At 41.3% G+C, this 19,048-nt stretch overlaps 1 protein-coding gene across 1 annotated transcript in view; it reads left to right on the top strand.

Annotated features, from left to right (window-relative positions):
• xpr1a (xenotropic and polytropic retrovirus receptor 1a) overlaps positions 1-19,048 on the top strand; it is an 88,597-nt gene that overhangs the window by 9,545 nt on the left and 60,004 nt on the right. The window contains exon 2 of the mRNA XM_054788670.1: positions 1,799-1,850. Coding sequence (XP_054644645.1) covers positions 1,799-1,850 — 52 coding nt within the window. The remainder of the gene's footprint in view (positions 1-1,798; positions 1,851-19,048) is intronic.

The following is a 19,048-nucleotide window of genomic DNA, read 5'->3' as shown; positions in this document are numbered from 1 at the left end:
GGAATGGCGTATTTCAGTCGAATCTCAGCAACTCACGCCTTGGTACGAAATTAGGGAGTAGTGCAAAACCTTGGTTTCATCATGAAAATAGTAGAACGGCAGTGGTTTAAGTGTAGCAGGTATTTGTTTCTTAGATTTTTGTTTACATTTGATCAGGAATTAGACCATCGAGAGCTCAAGTGATCACTTAATTTTGTACACCTGCACAATTCAGTGAGATCCAACACAAGATCTCTATCAGAAAGTTTACTCATTTTTAAATTTTGAGAACATGTCTATTATTGTGGTTGTATTTGATTCCTGCAACATGTTGATATGATGTCGAGTTGTCTCAAGCAGCCTTGATAGATTTTTTTGTCTTCCAGGCCAGTTGCATACATGAATCTCAATGTTGGATATATTTGTAGTTCTTTACCACCAAAAACCAAATTGCCATCTTTTGTGTGTTTTCCTTTAATTTCTTCTCACTCTGGTGTCACAAAACAGAAGTTGATCTATCGTTTTTATCATGATAAACTAAAAAGTATCATTTGCATATACACTAAGTCCCCAACCATCGAACACAATTGGTTCCAGACGACCGTTCGCAAGTCGATTTGTTCTTAAGTCGGGGAAAATGTAATATTACCAATGATATAGGTACTACATGTACGTGTATACATATATACAGTATAAGCGTATGTATGTAAATATGAGTTTGGATGCAGCAGTAATATTAAACGAGGATAATTAATGAAAAAAACAATAATAAAAATGATATAATAATACGTAAGGATAAATGTTATTTACCTTTGAAGAGGACTGGTCGAGCATACGTCGTTGTGGTGGAGGAGGAGGAGGAGATATTGAAAAAAAAGACAAATGGTCGTCATCGTTAGACTCTTCTAAAAGAGGTAGTGTTCTGTGGGTGGTGTAGAATTAAGAAGGCCTATTAACTCTTCATAAACTTTAATCACACGCTCTGTCCGGGTTGTATCATACAACTGCAACTTAGCCTTCCTCTCTCCTCTTCCTCTTCTCCCACTACCTGTTGGTCCCATCAGCAGTGTCACAGTGCCCTCTACTGGTCAAGCATGGAGCAGTATAAATATGAAGTTCCAAAAGGCAAAATTCATGAAAATACAGACCAGTCAGCTTGCGTTCGTATCTCCGAATGCTCACATGTCGGATGTTCGTAAGTTGGGGACTTAGTGTACAGAGTTTGTGTAAATACTGTATGTAATTTACTACTGCCGAAATGTGCTGGAAAAACTTGACAGGTGGTTGAATAATGTAATAAATCACCCCATGAAGTTGTGTAAAAACCCTATATTAAACATCTGATCAACAATTTCTCATATGTTCACACTTAAAGGTCCCATATTAAACTGTCAATACAGTCACATTTTAACAGCAACATTATGCTAGGTTAGCCTATTTGCTGAAATGAAACAAAATGATAAAACATAGAGCTCAGACATGTGGCGCTGACTGACGAATCGTTGACAGAGCAACAGAGCCACAAGCGTCATTTTAAGATGCGCAGCAAAGCCTGTTTTTAAAAATGTGTTTAAAGCTGTCCTCTGTGAAGTGGTGGATATATACATGAGGCAGTGTCATGTCCATGAGATCAAGGAGGTTCTTCTCTCAAAAGTGGAGCAAATGTGATAGGATGATAGATTTTTCTTACATTTGGTGGCTGCTGATGTTTGGTATGCTTGACTTACAGTTTCCTATAGGCATCTTTCTGTTGTGTTGCTTTAGTGATTCCAAACAATTGAAGCTGTGCTCAGTATTTGCATTTCTTTTTCCTCATCAGGCATTCAAGGATATGCTGTATGCAGCCCAGGACCAAGCCCCATCTACTGAAAGTAAGAACACTCCCTGTGTAGTAACACACACACACACACACACACATCATAGACACATACTTCTGTACCCAGTGCCCCCTGTTCTGGGCCAGTTTGGGGATCCCGAGAATAACCTCTGTACATCATCTAAAAATAGGAAGCAATCACCCACTAACATGCTGCAAGCTTCAGCAACCTGAGGCTCATTTACCAAATCATCACTGCCACTTTATTGTATATGGCGCAGTTGACACAAAGTGGTTCAAAGTAACCTCCAGCAAACTTAACTGGTGTGTCCTAGTAGTTGGTATGTCGCATTAGAGTGCAAAACTGATGGTGCCAAGTGCAAAGTTAAAGACGGCTATAATTAATCTTTGGCACCAGCCTACCAGAATGTCAAGCATTCGTTTTAATTTTAGATTTTAGAGTCAACAGCCTTCTTTAGATTCACTTGGTAGACTATGTGATGTACAAAATGTTATGTGTGCATGCGTGTACTCGCTTGCGCACGCCTCCTTCTGTTCAATTCCAGCTGAGTGGCATGTAAATATGATGTGATTCAGTCAACGAAAGGGAATAATCGCAATGGGACACAGTCAGTGAGTATGTGGGAGTTGTCTATATTTGTGTTACGCTTCAACACTTCTTCACGCATTTGTGTTTATTTTGACTGCAGCTGGCCGGTGCAAGTTTGCCGTGAAATATTTTGGTGGTTTTATAACTGAACGTTCACTGACTTGTTTTCATGCATCTGGCGTTATCTGTGTACAGTATTTACTGGCTTGTCATCAGGATACACACTCACCTGCGTAATCTAATGTTAGAGATCCAATACAAGAGCTCTATCAAAAGTTACAAAAACAGTTGCTCAGTTTTGATTGACACTGTCAGAGAGGTATTAATTTGACAATATGTTTATTATTTTGGTTGTAGTTTGCAGTGTGGTGGTAAGAACTGTGCTACATTGCACTGACGGGTGTTTGCAATATTTTGGTTACTTATTGTAGCCAAATGCATGGGACACAATATGTGATGCTCTGTGATGTCAGAGACTGATTGGTACACTGAACAAGCACAGTAGGGATGATAGATGACTTCCTGTCTCAGGTTGGAGCTGTGATCATGGGTCACCGCTTTACCTCTTTCTGCTTGTCACAAGCTGAGTGTGTGCGTGTGGGCCTTGATAAAAAGAGACAGGATCACTCAATCAGCAGAATAGCATCCTGTCACTCACATAGATTATGATATTCTATCCTTTCCCACTAAGTCAAAATTTATCTTGAGCTGGTTGCACATGCAACAAATACAAATGTTTGATTGTCAGCAACATTTTTTTTGTACTACGGAAGATGTTTATATTGTAAATAAAGATGCAGTGTAATGAAAAAAGCTGCAGATTCCACCAGTGTGGTTATTGACTTGAACCATTTCCCCTGGGCTGGAGATATTGTACCATAAGACAAACAAGATAAAACAAAATATTGCAGCAGCATTTTCTGCTCTTATACACAAAACACAGGCTGTCAAACGTGGTTAAAGTTAAATGAGGGCAAATTGTATTGTCAAAGTATGATATTGCCCAGTAGCAAGCGGTAATCAGATGAAATAGTCTAATAAAACATCCATCCATCCATCCATTTTCTATACCGCTTCTTCCTCATTAGGGTCGCGGGGGCATGCTGGAGCCTATCCCAGCTGACTTCGGGCGACAGGTGGGGTACACCCTGGACTGGTCGCCAGCCAATCGCAGGGCACATATAGACAAACAACCATTCACACTCACATTCATACCTATGGACAATTTAGAGTCGTCAATTAACCTCACCTGCATGTTTTTGGAATGTGGGAGGAAGCCGGAGTACCCGGAGAAAACCCACGCGCACACGGGGAGAACATGCAAACTCCACACAGAAATGCCCAAGGGAGAATCGAACCCAGGTCTTCCCGATCTCCAAGCTGTTACTGTGTTGGCCAACGTGCTAACCACTAGACCACCGTGCGGCCTAATAAAACATGGTATGTTTTATTATGTACAATGGAACAACTAAGGTCAAAACGTCTGATTCAGGAAGTTGGTCTACCTCTGCTGCTGCCGTACGCTGCCAGCAATGCTGCAGAGGTTGAAGGGTGCGGGGGTCAGCCTGGCATTGGTCAGACCATATGGAGCACGCTGCATCAAATTGGTCTGCATGGCTGTCATCCCAGAAGGAAGTCTCTTCTGAAGATGATGCAAAAAAGAAGCCCGCAAGCAGTTTTCTGAAGACTAAGGACATGGGTTACTGGAACCATGTCTTGTGGTCTGATGAGACCAAGATAAACTTATTTGGTTCAGATTATGTCAAGCATGTTGCATACGGGGAGCATGCTACGGAAATATTTGATTTATAAATAAGGAATCCTACTTTGCGCAAATTCACTCGGGGCTTGAACCAATTAACTGTGATAAATGAGGAATTACCATAATTTTGTAGTTATTTACAATGTTCTAAGTACTTTTTGTTATTTTGTAACTTAAAACAAAGATAAGTTATATATATAAATATTACTTTATTTATTGTGTAAACATTTCAGGGAGCTTTTTAAGTTTTTATTCAAATTCATGCCTTAGGTAGTTAGACGAAGTTAAGTGTATCATTCAACATTTTTACGTCAATTGTTACACTTTTGCTGCAGATGAATATCGGCTCCAAATGACGGTTATCGGCCTCCTTAGCTACGAATAATCGGTATCAGTCCTGAAAAACCCATATCGGTCGATCTCTAATATGAAGCTTGTTTTGATTAATCGAGTAATTGGTTAGGCCATAGACGGACCAAATCAATATTAACCGAACACAAACACAAACATATCAGAAAAGAGGCAAAAATGTCGATCACTGTTTTCCAGAGTCGAAGCTGATGTGTCTGAATATCTTGTTTTGCGTAAGACACAAAGATAATATGTCTGCTTTTGGATGAAGGAAATAAAAAAAAATATTCACATCTGAGAGGCTGAAATCAGAAAATATTTACATTTTTAAACAACAAAAAAAAACATTTATTGAATACCAAAATAATTGTTGATTAATTGGATAACCGAACAATTATTGATTCATTAATGAAATGTTTGCATGCAATGCATGTAATAGCAATACATGCAATGCATGCAATGCATGTAAAGTTTCATAATCATTGGACAAATAGTCAGTGGCTTATGGTCAACTAATTAACTTAATGGTGGCCATGTTTTTCAACCAGTCCTCTGTGGTGATTCAGCCTAAAGTTATAGCGGATGAGTGTGAGAAATTTCAAGCAAATCCTGCATTTGTGCTCAAACTTTGTGCACAACCCCCCCCCCCCCCCCCCCCCCCCCCCCCCCCCTTATATGTTTGTGCATGACAAAGAGCACATAAGTCACTCACTCAGATGGATGTGCAGTAATTAAGGGAGCATAGTCGAAACTGACATAGACAAACACATGCACATTACACAACGCCCCCATGCTCCGTTTTACCCCTCATCTCTCGTTAAGATCATTTTGTCTTCGTCCCACTCTGTCCCTTTTATTGGTTTTTGCGCCACTGTAATTAAAGTACAGCTGTCCCACATGTTCTGTGGCGAGCCACATGAAGGCCGGAACAGCTGTTTGGATCGCTAGTTCCTCCTGCGTGAGTTATGCCTCAATTTAATTCAATTAGCCCCTCTGACTATTACAGAGCTGAGAACAATCGCTCCGGATAATTAAAACCTAGCTTTCACTGGAATCTGCGTGTGTGGAGACTTGCTGCACAACCCATAAATTCCTCTATTTATGGAGCATTTTGTAATCTTTTAAGTCACTGCTTGACTCATTCTATCGAGCCACCTATCCATTGTGATGTGTGACGATGTGCTGACCGACTGCCGCACACATACACATGTCTGTAAAAGAGATGGTGCCCCATCTCATGAATGAAAAGTTCTTGAGTGTCAGAGAGCGAATGAATCAGGCCAAGCGCAAACCCAACAGTAGCGAATGTGGGAAGTTAAAATAAGAATCATAAACCTCTCTGTCTTTTCACTGCTCTCCTGTGGCTCCTCTGTCAGCAATATTCCTTCAGGGCTTTTCATGGTTTATGCAGCCCAATCAATAATGCTATAAAAGAGTGGAGCCATGGGTAAAAATAGGATGCTCATATTGCTTTGTCTGCATGGCTATAATTTTGCCTCATCATTTGATATAAAAAAATATTTTTTACTGAAATATATGTATGTTTGTGTCATGCATCAGTTAGACAATATGGACAAAATAAAATATAGAGTTGGTCCTCTGCAGGTATGAGTGTCTTTAAGGTGCTGGAGTGTGTCTGAGAATTTTGTGAGGTCTTATCAGAGAGGGCATGACACTGAAACTCATGATAAACTCTGATATTCTGATATCTGATTTTCCAAAGATGGCGCCCTCCGTGGCAGACGTCTCTGTGACACTCTCCCGTGTTTTTCTATTTTTTGCTATCTTATTGTTCATTTTGGACATTCAACACACTCACGCAGTACATTACAACAGGGAGACACTTTTGAACATCGGCAGGGTTCACCATGAACTTTCATTTAGCCTCTCAGACTTTGCCTTTCTTCTGCGCCGGGAGAACGCAGCAGCCTGCGGCCCCGGTGAGCTGAATACCCGGCGAGCAAAGCATCCGAGGCGTAAACGAGGCAAGCGAGCCGGCCTGCATGCTAGGCTAAAAGCTAGAGCGACTAGGCCACCGCTACCAAGCTTGCTGCTAGCCAACGTCCGCTCTCTTGAAAACAAGATGGACGAACTACGAGCAAGGATTACAGCTCAACGTGAGATCAGGGAATGCTGTGTCCTCACCTTCACAGAAACCTGGCTGACGGAGGATATACCGGACTCGGCGATCCAGTTGGAATCATTTGCTGCTTACCGGGGAGATCGGACTTTAGCGTCTGGTAAACACAGAGGTGGCGGCGTCTGTGTTTACGTAAACAAACGGTGGTGCACAGACGTACAGACGATGGAAAAGCACTGCTCGCAGGACATTGAGCTGCTGATGGTGAAATGCAGACCTTTTTATTTACCTCGTGAGTTTAGCGCTGTGTATTTAACTGCTGTTTACATCCCACCACGAGCTAACACTGCTAATGCACTAGGCCTCCTGCATGACATCATCGATAAACACGAGACCAAACACCCAGACGCTGTATTCATTATATCTGGCGATTTCAACCACTGTAACCTCAGGACTGTCCTCCCCAAATATTACCAGTATGTGAGCTTTCCCACAAGGGAAAATAACATCCTGGACCAAGTCTACTGCAACATGAAAGGTGCTTTGAAGGCTGTTCCAAGACCCCACTTTGGAAAGGCTGACCACATCTCTATATTCCTTTATCCAACGTACAGACAACTTCTCAAAAAAGCTCCCCCTGTAAGTACAGCAGTTAAAGTATGGAATGAAGAAACTGATCAAGTACTTCAGGACTGCTTTGGCTGCACAAACTGGGATGTGTTTAAAACTGCAGCGGGGAGGGAAGATTGTACTGTTGATTTGGATGAATATGCTTCTGCTGTTACTGGCTACATTAGCACATGTATAGAGACTGTTACCACCACCAAGTATTACAGAAAATACCCTAACCAAAAACAGTGGATGAACTGTGATGTAAGGGCTAAGCTACGTGCTCGTTCGACTGCATTTGTCATGGGCACCGCTGATGACTACAAAAAGGCCAGATATGACCTGAGGAGGTCCATACGGGAGGCCAAAAGACAGTACAGACAGAAGCTGGAGGGCTACTATTCCACCTCAGACCCTCGGCGCATGTGGGCGGGGCTCCAGCACATCACAGACTATCGACAGCAGAGTAGCGTAGCCACGTCCAGCCAAACCACACTTCCAGATGAGCTGAACGAGTTCTATGCCCGCTTTGACACCCAAACTTCTGATGAGCAGAGAGGGTGGCTGAACCTGGGGAGCACACAGGACGCACCTCTCATGGTGACATCAGCTGATGTGCGCAGGGTTCTAAACAAAACAAACCCACGAAAAGCAGCAGGCCCAGACAACATCTCAGGACGTGCACTTCGGGTTTGCTCATCAGAGCTAGCTGATGTGCTTGCTGACATATTTAACCTGTCGCTTGCACAAGCATCTGTACCGACCTGCTTTAAGTCCACCACCATAGTGCCCGTACCCAAGAAGAGCAACGTGACCTGCTTGAATGACTATCGCCCTATAGCACTCACTCCTATTGTTATGAAGTGCTTTGAAAGAATAGTCATGACCCACATCAAAAAGAGCATCCCGGCGGCAACTGTGGACCCTCTACAGTTTGCATATCGCCAGAACCGGTCCACGGATGATGCAGTCAACACTGCCATCCACACAGCCCTTTCTCACCTACAGGGCCAGGACACATACGTCAGAATGCTATTTATAGACTATAGCTCCGCTTTTAATACAGTCAGCCCCCACAAACTCACAAATAAGCTCCTCACACTTGGCCTGTCTCCCTCCCTCTGTAACTGGGTGTTTAACTTTCTCACAGGCAGACCCCAGTCAGTCAGAGTCCACAACCGCACATCCAGCTCAAGAATTGTGAGCACTGGGACCCCACAGGGGTGTGTGCTGAGTCCACTCCTCTACACGCTCTTCACCTACGATTGCGTGGCCTCCCAGAACAACACCAGCATCATTAAATTTGCGGATGACACTACAGTCATCGGACTGATCACTGGTGGTGTTGAAACATCATACAGAAGAGAGGTGGCGGACCTCATAGCTTGGTGTCGTGATAACAATCTCCTTCTCAATACAGATAAGACTAAAGAGATGATCATCGACCCAAGAACAAGGGAAAAGGAGCCACATAGACCCCTGTTTATTGGTGAGACTGAGGTGGAGAGGGTGAAAACCTTCAAGTTCCTTGGCACACACATCAGCGAGGACCTCACCTGGTCTCACAACACCCAACAAATTCTGAAGAAGTCCCAAAGGAGACTGTACTTCCTGAGAAGACTGAGGAAATTTGGCATGTCCACCACAATCCTGAGTTGCTTCTACAGATGCACCATCGAAAGTGTCCTTACCGCCTCCATCACTGTTTGGTACGGTAACTGTACAACACGTGATAGGAAGGCACTCCAGCGGGTGATCAAGACCTCACAGAACATTGTTGGGGCAGCCCTCCCCTCACTGCAAGACATTTATACATCTAGAGTCCTACGCAGAACACACAACCTCATCAAGGACAGCACACATCCACAACACTCATTATTCACACTCCTGCCATCAGGCAGACGCTACAGGAGTTTGAAGTCCAGGACCACAAGGCTGGCAAACAGCTTTTACCCACAGGCCATCAGGCTTCTCAATGAAGCACTCAGACACGCCACACGCAACACACACTCATAGCACTTTATTTATTTATTTATTTATTTGTATTATTTACTTGCATTAATGTCTCTTCTGTTGTTGTTGCTTAATTTCTTGGTATTTATGTATATGTGTTTATGTTTCTTATGTTCTTATTCTTTCTTGTGTTTTTCTTTCTTTTCCTTGGGAGAATGAACAGAATAAGATTTTCATTGCATGGTATAACTGCTGTTTTACCATGCACATGACAATAAAACTCTCTTGAAACTTGAAACTTGAAACTCTTGATATAGGTCTTCCAAAGTTTTTTCATTGATGGGGTTGAGGTCAGGGCATTCCAAGCAAAGCGGGAAAGGGCCTTCCCGTAACTATTCTCACGTAGTTGGAGGCGTAGATTTAGGGCTGCAATCATCGATTATCTTCTTAGTCGATGAATTTTTCACTTGTTGTTTCAATTAATTAATTAAGTTGTAGACAAACCAAATTTATGTAAACCAAACGCCAACAGTTAGTGGTTGGAACCATCAACAGTCAATGTCTGACTGTTTTCCAAAGTCAAAGATGATGTGTGTGAATGTCTTGTTTTGCTTAAAACACAAAGATAATAGGTCTGCTTTCATAGAAGACTAAGGAAATGAAAATATATTTATATTTGAGAGGCTGAAATCAGAGGATATTTACATTTTTAAATAACAAAATGATTATTCAAATACAAGAATAGTTGTCGATTAACTGTATAATCTATAAATCATCGATTCATCGATTAATTGTTGCAGCTCGGCACAGAATTTTCCAATATGTCTTGATATGATCAATAACAACAATAATAAATAAATAAAATAATAATAAATAAATAAATAATAACATTCAATGGGAACTAAAGACTCTAGCCCAATCCCTAATTGATTAATGATTCATTTTGAGATGACAATTTGGTACATTTCTGTGAGTTTGAGCTTAGTGTCTGTAAGCAACGATCGTTTTTGCTTCAGGGTGCACCCTGTGGTTGTGAAGCATTAATAACTTTTAAGTGAGTGGTCGTCTCCCAACCTGAAGGTTGTTCGATCCTCTGTCCTCCCGTGATCATGTGGAAGTGTCCTTGGGCAAGATACTGAACCCCTAGTTGCTCCTGATGCTGCGTCATCAGTGGGCAAATGTGCAAGCAGTGTCAAAGTGCTGGCTATACAAGTCAAAGACCATTTACCATTAAGTCACAGTATGAAATACTATCACCGTTTGGTTATCATTACATTTGAGCAGAATAAAATGGCTACAATCATGTCCTAATAAATATTTCAATGTCCGTGTTTTCCATTGTTCATTCACCTCCCAGCAACATTTTGTCTCCTGTTGTTGACCAAAGTGATGAGAAGCTAGTTGTGGAGGCTGATTGTTATTCTGCAGGTGTATGATGGAACAGCAGCTGTTTACTGTTGTGGCTACCTTTTGGAGGCAAATCTTTCCCCCACGGTGTGGAAAATAATCCTGAATGTTCTTGCATTTGGCATGTTGGGTAAAGCATTTTTTTCTTGCACTTGGACACCACAGTTTATTTTTGTGTTTACTTTGATATGAAGTGAATGTATAGACAGCAGTGGCGGTACCTGGGCCTTCAGTGGGGACTTGAATAGCCAGAATTTGTTTTGGCAGACACTGTGAAGGCCAGTATCGTAAAAAAAGTACACAAAAAAAATATTAATAAAATATATATTGCCATATTTTGCCATTTACTCTTGATTCAAACCAGTTCCCTGTGCCATGTGCCAACGTCGTTACCCACTACACCAATCAGTTGCTTAAAAAAAAAAACAACTCTTACATTATACCAATGACGTGCAGTCAGAGGAGGCAGTCATGATAAAATATAAAAATAAAATAGGCATAATATAGCAAGGTTCGAGGTGCTCAATTAAGTGTTTAAACCCGACTTCACGCACCACTGACAGGAGCTGAGTCCTCATAAAGCTTGCACACGCACTTGTGTATGCCGTTTTCCACATAAAGTATGTGATCTGCAAAAACACAACCTGACGTGAGAATGTGCACAACGGTACGCCACCTTTGTAGCTGACGTACGCAGTTTTTGGAGACATGGCAAAAAGGCAATGCACATATTAAGTGGTGAAGTGAAGTCCTATATTAGAAATAAACATGCAATGGAAGCCAACTAATGCTTATCCATCATTGCATTAAAACATTACGCCATTATCGACTTAAAAACATTTGTGGAAATTGTTGCTATTTTACATGGCATTGACATAATGCCATAATATCCTATATTGTCTGTGCTTGTTAACATAGAATATGGTGGCTGCAAATAGATTGATAGTCGTGGTATCAGTCCCAAAGTATCATAAACACCATTACACACGACTGTAGTATCCAGACTAAAAGATACATGAAAGTACATGAAAAACACAATGCAGCACTTGGATATTTCATCATTCATTCAGCAGTCCGTCGTTGCTCGCTTTTCTTTTGTCAATTTATAAAAAAATAAGACAGCTGTTCGTGCATAGTTCAAGAATGTCATTAAAAGCCACATTTATCTGTCGCATCATGGCCTCTATTTGTGTGGATAGTGTCAGGGCCGTGTGCTTAAAGTTTCTCTCTTTAGTTTCCTTTTCCACAAATGATGGAGTTTTGTTTGGTTGTGCTTTGATTAAAATCAATTCCTCCTAAAATAACTAAAATACACCTCATATTTAGATGGTGTTAATGACATCGTAAACTTAAATATTATCTGTCTGGAATTACAGCAATGAATTTTCGACATAACTTCTTCCCCCTTTTGACTCTTTGCGTCTACCTTTAAATTAGACCAATTTTGCTAAGCTTATGTTAAACTAAAATGTTACATCAATTAGGAAAAAATATAGAAACATCACTAAAACATCACATCACTAAAAATGGTGTGCCGTGATATCGGGCCACTTTTTTTTTGTGTCAATACGGCAAGGTGTCACTACGTTAGTAATGTAGTTCGATCGGCGTAACAATGTTAATAATAATGATAACAATGTTGCTGTAGCTTGGTTAATATGCATGTCATATTATATGTAAATGGAGTGTTGTTGGCGCTTTTTGGATTTTTTTTTTTTCAGAAGGCTTGATAGGCAGAATAAGTGTTTCCCATTATGTGCATTCTTACCTGCGTCTTTTTACCTGTTTTTATGTTTTTAGAACGCACAGAAATGAGAGCCATATGTGTTACATAAGGACTGGATGTTGGGCAAAATTCCCCCAAAAATGCAATTTTCCTTACAGCAAGCCATTGATCTATCATTCAGTTTTTAGCAAGTAAACAAGCAATTACATTGGCTCGTTTTGAGTAACGTCACCACGTTTACCACCATGTAACCATAATAACTGAAGTAATTGCGCTCACAATCTACCTCTGTGATTGATCCGATTGAGCATTATATAATTATATTATAGATCCCCTACACTTTAATTGATCGTGGGTCCGTAAAGGGACATCACTTGGTCTGTATCTGGGCCGAGGTCCACCATTTGGTGATGGCTGATCTATATTGGTAAAGGCAGACAGCTGTTGCCATGTGAACAACTGGGTGGATGTATTAAGAAACATATGGGCAGCCAGGCACCGAATCAGATAGACAGACAGGAGTGCTCAGCAGGACACTTGTGGGTCAGCCAGGGTCACACAGTATCTTGCATTATTCATGAGAGGCTCACTTCCTGATGCTGATTGTTGCCTTTGGTACACGTCTCCCCCAGCATCCTAATGCCATTAGACAATGACACATATACAGCACGTAGATTGCCGCTTGTCAAGGGGGTTACGTTCCGGGGACACCAGAGAATTGCAAAAAACAGCAAGTAACTGATCAGCCCATAAAAATATCAATTTTTGACACATAGTTCTCTCCCCCCGAAACCCTCCTGCTAGCATGACGTTTGTGTTCTTCTCCGATTTTGGATCAACATTTGCGATAAAAGTGACTAATTATTAGATTAGATTCAGCTCCAGAACCCTCCCCTTCTCTTCAGTTGTCATTGTTTACTCACTACACAACACGAAATATGCCTCACACAATTACTCAACACATTCAAAGTATCAAATGTATAACTCCTCACCGCTAATGAATGATAATGTCCAATGATTAATGTAGAGATAGAATCAGAGTTGCGGCGTAGCCTTTAGCCTGGTCGTCAGACTAGCGCTAGAGGCGAGCTGGCTAGAGAAGGCGTTTCTCCAAGCCCTGTCTACATAATCCACACTGCTCGTCTGTCGTAATTCCAGTAACGATTTACAATAATATAGTATGCAAGTTATGAGGCCGGATTGACTTTTGAGTTAGTGCTTCCGTAGCCAAGCAAACATTTGCGTCTCACAGCACACAACTATAGTGTGGTCAAGGACAGCCAAAGAAGTCTAAATGCTGGACGAAAAAACATTATCAGTAAACCATAAAGACATAAACGTAAAAATATTGGGCTTTCTAACAGTGGTCCATGTATGCTGTACATTTTACTTGTATTATCACGTAATTATAAATTATTACCGACTTATGGCGAATGAGGTGTGTTTTCAGTGGGTGAAACAAGGCCTAGTTTTGGAGAATAATAACAAAATAATTAATTTCGAAAAACCAGAATGGCATGAATGCTGAATTGCGACTATTCGGGGATCCATTGTATTGTAGTATAACAGGCCTATCGTAACAACATAACTGCAAATTGTTAATCGGCTGTCTGAGACTGCTGTTGGTGTGTACGCGCTGTGGACATGGACAGCATGTGAATACCAACAGCCGTGAGTGACAGCCATGAACGTCACTTTTTTTTTTTGTTCAGGCTGAACAATTTTTATGCAGTTTCATTCGTAAATGAGAAAAAACACATTGTTTTTCACAATTTATTCTTTTAAACCACTATTGGTTTGCTAGGCGGTGGTAGTGATCTTATATTTTATTGGTTTCAAAAAATGTAATTACGTGAGTTGCATACAGTCTCTTTAACACATTTCTCATGAGAGTTTATTGAGATTTATTACAAAAGGTATTTCACTGTAATTAGTAGTAATAACAATATCTTTGATTTTTATATTAATGTATATTATGAAAATAATATTCCGTAGTCTAGGAATATTTAAGTTCAAAACACACTCTGTTCCAAGATTCTCGTCAGCCTCAGAATGTGACAATTTTGAAATGAAAAATACCAAAAAATCTCTTTGATGACACTTGACAGAGGCCGTGTAGGATGCGTTCGATTAGACTAGAGAATAGAGTTCATTTGCTCTGCTAGTACGGTTCATTCGGTCAAGCGTCAACACAGTCCAGGAACAATTGACAGGACCAAACGGGACAGAGGCCGCCTGAACTCTAGTCCTGAGTGAGGCAAGTGTGAACTCCGCACCAACGGGCCAAAACACCAGATATGATATCACCAAATGCCACCGTAACCAAGTGATGGTTAGCATTGCATAGCACATGTATTATATTTAATAGCTTTTGTGTACTCACTGTTAAGTCAACAGATATGTGATGTATGATTCATTTTAAATGCATAGGGCCCAACGTTTTGGGTGGCTTCAGGAGGGAGGAGGCTTGTTTGCTGCAGCTGTCTGTTTGATGAGGCTTCTAAGGGTATTAGAGAGGAGGTGAGCAGGGAAGGGTCAGGGTCAATGCAAGCCTGGGATTGCTCTCCCAAAGCCAGGAACTAATCGAACTTAGGTAATGAACAATGAAAAGGGTGATAGGTAATTGGTCAAAAAGGTGTCCAGCAGCCAACATGTTGATAATGTGATTATGAACAAAATGAGGGAGGAATATAGAACAAAAAACAATGGTAAGCGATCCTAAATGGATATTGGAGCTTGTCAATGACCAGTCAGGCAAAGAAAGGAATAGACAAGAAGAGTGAGGGAGAGATGCTAGGGGCGTCAGACAGACAGACAGAGTGAGTGGGAGGTCCCTGGGCTCATCTCCAATGCATGTTGCCCTGCATTAGCACTAAGCCATCCTGCTTGAGAAGAAAAGAGAACCTTCACAGTCTTCTATCCATCCATCCATCCATCCATTATTCATTGGTGAATTAGATCTCGCCTGAATGAAGTGGAGGAGGAGAAATGGGGTGGATTGGGTGTGGGGAGAAGTGGGAAAGGTATGGCTGGTTTTAGAGGATCAACCTTGAGGGCAGAGTGAAGAGTTGACGTGGCTCTAATATGCTAACATTTAAGGAGGTGGTCCCCAACCTTTTCGAGCCCACAGACTTGCTCATTTATGTCAAACCTGCGACAGACTGGTGGGAGAAAAAACGAGTGAGAGCTTTGCTCCAGAGCTCATTGTAATCTAAAATTCAAGATTAATTGTAATTAATTACAGTCATAGTCACTTTTAATTTTTAATCTCTAACTTCACTGTTTCTGTATGAGTTGCCTTTTTAGAAAAATCTGTTTTTATGTGTTGGGATTCCTGTGCTTTAGTTCTCGGTGGTGGAAAACATTGGTCAGTCACACCCTGAAGTGGACATTGATTGGCTGTCATTGTGTTTGGGCTTGTTTAGAATCAGCTGATAGGCTCCTACTGTACTTGTGAGGGCAAGGTGAGGAGCAGTGAGTAGCGGAGAGGAGAAAATGGAGGACCATGCAAAATTATGGTGTACATTTTTAACATTAACCAATAAACACGCTAGCCAGGGCAGGCGCTAACCAAGGTTACACTGTAATTGGATGGGAATGGCAACAACACCTTCAATGGTTCTGGGTACTTCCTTTTAACTTTATTCCAAAAATGACAGAATAACAAACTTCTCCACAAAATGGACTCATAAAGGATTTGTTGCATAAGTATGCCTGGAGGCGATAAAACCCTATTTAAGTACTTGCCGTCATAATTTCAGCTGAATTTTTTTTTTCTTGTCTTCCCATCATTCTCATTTGTGTGGAAAGTTTTTTTCAGCAGCCCCAGTGATAAAGCCTGTTAATGTATGTGTCAGGAAATGGGTGAAAAAAGCAAGGCAGTGTGAAAAGATTCAGTGAAGGGCAGGTGTGGTATCATCCAGTGATGGTGGTGATGTGTTTGGGGATTATATTGAAAGGGGTTAAAGAGAGGTCATCCTCCGAGGGTCAGGACCATCCCTCTCATTGCTTTATGTGGCCTTCTAAAAAGGTTATGAAGACGGTGGTCACATGTGTCATTACTATGCTATGCCTCCGTGAGTATTTGCACATACACCATGGCCTTGGTGATGATCTGCTTGCCTCCTTATGAATGCACCACATTATGACTGGTGATCTCTTCAATGACGAACCATAATGCTCACAATAAACACTTGATGACTATGTTCAGTCGCCATGCCTTTTCTCAAATGGAAAAAGAAAGGTTAGATAAACAGAAAATATAAAGCCTCTAAGCTGGCTGTTTGCCAGATCCACAACAACCAGAGATCCACACTATTTGAAGCATGGGAGGCACGTGGATGTAAGTTGTTGTTGGAAATCAGCTGTGGAGCTCTCTGGGGTATGTATGTAGCAATAACAACATATCTACTGTAAGTATGATATCAACCTCGTCAATTAAAAGGTTTATTGTTTTTAATCGGCAGTGAGGCGCTTTGGCTGCCAGCAAGCTGATGTAGCAGACTCTGTTCAGAGTCCAACCTACCAACCTTGCTATATGGCGTCTATCTAGAGATGGCCCAGAAACAACATGCCCCCCACATAGTTTTAGCTGTTTTTCTACTCCTGTAGGAAGAAAAGTAAATGTTAGTAAAGGTTAGAGCTACTGTAAAAGGTCTACAGACACTGAAGGCACATATGCTCTAGGCCAGGGGTCTCAAACTCGATTTCACTGGGGGCCAGGTAGAGTCTGGGTGAGGCTGGGCCGCATCAAGTATTGGGAGTAGGGTTGGGAATCTCAGGGTACCTCACGATACGATACAATACATCCATGTGATAACACCACTATTAGTTCAGTGTTGGTGTTAACTTGCCCCTGTAAGTATGTAAGTAACACTGAGCTTGCCCGGATGTTGCGGGCTGCAGTTACACAACTCTTTGATGTCTAGTCGCGGGCCGCAATTTGGTGGGCCGCAAATGGCCCGCGGGCCGCGAGTTTGAGACCCTTGCTCTAGGCAGTCCAATTCTGTTTGGTTGACCACAGTATATACTGATTTGGCTCAGGTAATCCTGATCAGGACGACTGTTGCATCAGTCATGTACCATCCATCCATTTTCTATACCGCTTCTCTTAGGGTCGCGGGCTGGAGCCTATCCCAGCTGATTTCGGGTGACAGGCAGGTTCCACCCTGGACCAACAACCATTCACACTCACATTCATACCTATGGACAATTTAGAGTCTCCAATTAACCTAACCTGCATGTTTTTAGATGTGGGAGGAAACCGGAGTCCCTGGAGAAAACCCCCACACACACGGGGAGAACATGCAAACTCTACACAGAAATGCGTCTTCCTGATCTCCAGACTGTTACTGTGTTGACCAACATGCTAACCACTAGACCACCGTGCGGCCCCAATCATGTACCATACATGGTAAATGGGTTTCAATTACTGTATTGATCAAATTCAGTGGAATCTCGGTTATGTATGCCCCGGTTAGCGTGTTTTTCGCAGAATTTACGGCAAAATTTTGCCTCGCTTTGAGCACATTTTCCCGGTAGTGTACAGTATAGCACAGCACACGTCTTGTCATGTTATTAATACACTGTGTGCGTGAGGCCAACTGTGTTAATATCCATGCAGAAGCTGTAGTAGTTCTACGTTTGATCAGTTACTTAAGATTTGTCAGATCAAAACACGATCGCTGCATATACTGTAACTTCTATCAAAACATGTCATAGTAGAGTCTATTTGGACCTGCTTCCTGCTTCCGAACTCTAAGCATCGTGGGAACAGTAGTTCTTTTAGTGTAAGCATAAACATAAAATCTATTGTACACGTGTCTTTACATAAGCAGCTACAACTGCCGTCATTAGTTTAACAAATAATTTTTAGTTTTTGTTTAAATTTTCTGGAAAGAAGTTCAAAAGTTTAAAGCACCATGCTTAGGTCATGCATGCAAAGTTATTAAAAATGTACCTGTATCATGACACCCCTAATTATATAGTAATTATATATAATATATAATAATTATTATTATTTTGTATTATTTTCATATATTTTCATAACATTAGTGGTTAATTTGATCTGAAATAATGTTGACAGCAATATCATTTATATTTTTAACAATAAACATTTCAAAATGCAGTTGCGTTGTTCTGTGACTCAGTTAAATTAAAAAGAATGTCTTTTTAAAAAAAAAAACAGTCAAAAAGAGAATGTTACACTGCATCGAGAGAGGGGAAGGATTAAAAAAATCATGCAACCTTGTCACTGCTTTGTCTTTTATTGTTTTTATCTCGCCATACTGTAGCGGCGCACACACGCGTTCAGACACACAGAGGCACATAAGGAGCTACTGTATGTGCTACTCGACGCGTGGGTGTGATTGTGAACTATAGGTGATGATAGCAGTGCCATATGCTGATATATTTCTGTTTCTTTCTCTTTTCTGCGCTGCAATTAGAACCCAACCAATTAAATTGTCTCACAGTGTCCTTCCTCTTTGCTACATTGTTTTAAATCTGGTTGAAAATAAGAAACATAAGAAACACTTTGTGAAAGCTGTCACAGTGTGCTGCCTTCTTTTTCATTTTAGCTATTGACTTTTAGCCTGACCATTAAATTCCCTTATTTCCTTGCCTGTGAATCAGGTGATCGGTTTGTCATTGATGGTGTCCTTCACTGCGGCACTCCTGGGAGACTGCCAGCACGTTCATTACATTGGCCCACACACTGAAAATGTACCACTCATATGGAACACACTTCTGTACAT

Source organism: Dunckerocampus dactyliophorus, chromosome 10, assembly GCF_027744805.1.
Source record: "Dunckerocampus dactyliophorus isolate RoL2022-P2 chromosome 10, RoL_Ddac_1.1, whole genome shotgun sequence".
Classification (NCBI taxonomy): Eukaryota; Metazoa; Chordata; class Actinopteri; order Syngnathiformes; family Syngnathidae; genus Dunckerocampus; species Dunckerocampus dactyliophorus.
Note: the sequence above shows the minus strand (reverse complement) of the source record. Positions and strands in the feature narration are given on the sequence as shown.